The 3595-nt window shown below is 30.7% G+C and overlaps 1 protein-coding gene across 2 annotated transcripts; it reads left to right on the plus strand.

The window, feature by feature from the left end:
- The first annotated feature begins 385 nt into the window (after nt 1-385).
- LOC143192536 (uncharacterized) lies at nt 386-2581 on the plus strand. Of its 2 annotated transcripts, XM_076397931.1 has the most exons (3): nt 391-500; nt 808-898; nt 2183-2581. In XM_076397931.1, the coding sequence occupies exons 1-3, from the start codon at nt 482-484 to the stop codon at nt 2262-2264; spliced, it is 192 nt and encodes a 63-aa protein (XP_076254046.1). In that variant the 5' UTR covers nt 391-481; the 3' UTR covers nt 2265-2581. The 2 variants fall into 2 exon arrangements, with proteins under 2 accessions (XP_076254045.1, XP_076254046.1); XM_076397930.1 differs by lacking the exon at nt 808-898 and having other exon boundaries at nt 386-500.
- Nucleotides 2582-3595: the final 1014 nt, after the last annotated feature.

Consider the following 3595-nt stretch of genomic DNA (forward strand, 5'->3'; position numbering starts at 1 on the left):
CCAACAATATCTACATGATCACTCATACGGTAACATTATTCTTCCACGCTTAATAGAGTAAGTCCCGGATATTTTGAAGTTACGGAAAATGTAAAACGGTATACAGTACTCTACCCATTAAATTTAATTAAAATATTTCACCGTAGGTGTTTAAATATTTATAATTATATTACCTGGAATTAACGTTCCTAGTAAGATAACTTTACCATTAATTGTCGGAGTTTCATATTCTCGAACGTCGGCCATTAAAATAAACAAATATTCGGTTCAAGTTCAAGTTTGGTCATTACCAGGCACGTTTGTTATTGCGGAAATAATGCGATTCATCACCGTCTCACGTCTAAGAACTCCTATATGGAATTATATAAAAGGCCAACTAATTAATGGAAGTTTATAATTCAATTTAATACTTTAAGGGGACGTACGAGAGGCATTGTGCAAAAACTAAAATGAAATTAATAACACTGGGAATTTTATTATTATGCAGCTTTATATACGTGGTATGTAATTTATATTTTATCTATTGTTTCTTAGTTTTGTGATGATTGGTAGTGGCTGAATAAATTAGTATCTTATAATTATTATTAAAATATAGAATTTCCATTAATATCTATTGCTATTTCTTCCTTATAAACATATATGTTGCTCACCCGTTATTTATAATAACAAACTTTAAATATTAAAAACAGCTCATCATTCTTAAACCCTAAACTAAAGCTAGTTCTATACCTGGGTTAGCTTCTAGTGCAACTATTGTTAGTATCAATCCACTTAAAGTTCGCTTTTTTACACCTCTTCTTCTTACAGCCAATCTTAAGCTTCATACAATGTCTGGACACATTATATTTTTCATACCTTCCCCGCCTGGTATTTTTGTCTTGGTAGCGCTGTTGTCAAGGTAACAGAATTGTCTTACTCTGATGGTCACGGGTTCGAATCCCACCGAGGCTTGTGTGTTTTTTCATGCATTTGTGATTCAGAGGTCACGTTAGGCAGTAAATTCAATAAAATTTCACATACGTTTATTTTGTTACTTGTTTTTTTTTTTGGAAGGACTTATTCATTGATATTATCATTGATTCATATTAATGACTTCATTATTTCTATATTGAGCAATGCAAGACTTATTATAGTTTGATCTTGTCATATTTTTTTATGTAGATTGGAAAAGTATCTTAAATGTTATTCCCAAAATATGACAAAAGTTTATTAATTAAAATGCAATTGGTTTAATAAAATAGATTTATACGGAAATATTGCAAATTAAATAAATGTTTACTAATTTCGGTGAATATGTATTCGTTGAATGTTGCACTGAAATTAAATATCGTCATTAAGTTGAAAAGAAAATATGTTAGGGATGAAATTAAATCCCTTTTATAATAAAGTAGTTCGATCCATATTTGGATCGATACTCAGAGGAAGCCAAGTCTAGAAATTATGGCGTGTGATGCCCATTTAAATGTTTTCAGACGTATAACGACTAGTCCGCGGAATGATAAGGATTTCCAATTCATGACTTTCTTCTCTGAAAGTTGTTGTATTATATCCGTTCTTTGTGATAGGTAATATTCCAACACAAAAATCTCTTGTTTGTTTAGATATAAGCAAGTGCCTGAACTTCATTTCCCTGCTATATTCTTCTTTCTTTTACCATCGTGTACCATTTTATGGGCTATTTCAGTAAATTACTTATATATGATTTTCGCACCTTTTCTCCGATGGTGAAAATTGATTCTTCATCTGGTGAATCAAAACTACCATTTTTTAAATTATTTTTTAAACTATTTCCGTTTTTACATGTTTTCAATAAGAGACTATAACATAATGATATTTGGTAGCACTTGTTTCCTATATGGGATAGTTAAGTAGAACTCCTCACAAAATGACTATATTAATTTTTCTTGTGTTGCTTTAACTAGAATTCGGAAATCTGCAATAATCGTATTTTATTAATTATAATATTGTTTAATTCAATTCAGATAACACTGACATTTATCATTGCCAATATTTCTTTGCATCCCCTGTAGTAAAATAGTAATAGTCTAAACTACTTCTATCAACAAGTGAGAAATGAAAGAAATGCATGTGAAAAAAAAACACCTTTCGCAAGCCATTTAGTGCTCTAATTTTCTTTATCTGCCTTAACGTTCTAATCGTTTTCAACCGTTTTGTGTTTTAGGCTGCTGCTCCCTGTTGCCCACAATGTTCAAACTCGCCTTGTTTCAATCCAGAACAAGCTATGTTTCAAAAGTTCCCTTTAACATACAGGCTAAAATCCAATCTATGCAAATTGTTATGCGATCCTCTTAAAAATGTCAATGAATGTCAAACGTCCACTACCAGTGCCCCTTGTTCTTCCACGCCGATCCCTGTAGTTTACGTGCCGGCACAACCAAATCATTGCGTTTCGGTACCAGGTTCACCTTGTTCTTGCGCTACTAATTAAATAATAGGGTGTAATATATATAGTTGAATAGTTATTGAGTATCACCATTAGACAATATCTTCTGTATATGTTAATATTCATTGTAATCTAAAATAATACTATGTCTATATAAATACATATTTTTATATTTGATATCTTGCTTTTATTTTTATTGGAATAATCTTATACCGTAACATACCTCATTTAAATACATATTTTTTTTCTAGCGAGCCATTCCCTCTTCTAAAGCAACGTGTTATTCAAATTGCTTCAATCCTCTGCAGGTGTTTTATCAAAAATTTCCGATAGCTTATAAAGTTAGATCAAGATTGTGCAAATTGATCTGTGATCCGCTTCAAAATGTGAACCTATGCTCATCACCAAGTTCATCCCCTACAGCCAATATTCCTGTACTGACAGGGGCACCTGCACCAATAATATATATACCAGCATCATCCATTAACATTTACTTACCGTCATGTGCTTCCTACAAAACAATAATGTATTAAAAATTTTATAAATATATAAATAAAGAATTATACATCATAAGTATGTGCTGTTAATTTATTAAATGTAATATTATTAATATGCTGTCGATAACCATATTTGATGGAAGAACCCAGTATTACGCAATTAGTATTAGTAAATATATACATTTTGTAAGCAATGGTATCTTTATGACAAAACAATATGAGATACAAGAACCATTAAGATAATATATTACTTTATCTGTCCGTTCCCAGACCTAAGCTGATTAAAACGAATGGTTAGAACTAAAGTTTGTTATTTTTACTAGTCTATTTCGTAATGTTATATTTGAAAGCTAGAAACCTTTTTAAAACTAATAAGATATTATTAATCTGGTATAATTTTTTTATTCTTTAAATTAGTTTAAGTAAAGCCATATATTGTTGAAAACGGTTTAAAATATCTGGGAACCAAAAAATCGGATTCAAAGTGGCAGCATTAACCTAAAATACGGAAATATTCTACAGCTACATAAATACATATTAAACGTACATAATATATGAAGATCACCTTATAAAGATTTTCAATTCGAGAATATAAAATACATTAAGTGATCAAGGCGGCAAAATGGTCTTACTGTCGCTGGTGTAGTCGCAAGTTTAAGTCACGCCTGCATATACGCGTAATTGTAAAATTTCT

The sequence above is a fragment of the Rhynchophorus ferrugineus genome, unplaced genomic scaffold (genome assembly GCF_030347505.1).
Source record: "Rhynchophorus ferrugineus isolate W39M unplaced genomic scaffold, kcgeb_rfMv2 rfM3, whole genome shotgun sequence".
Lineage (NCBI taxonomy): Eukaryota > Metazoa > Arthropoda > Insecta > Coleoptera > Curculionidae > Rhynchophorus > Rhynchophorus ferrugineus.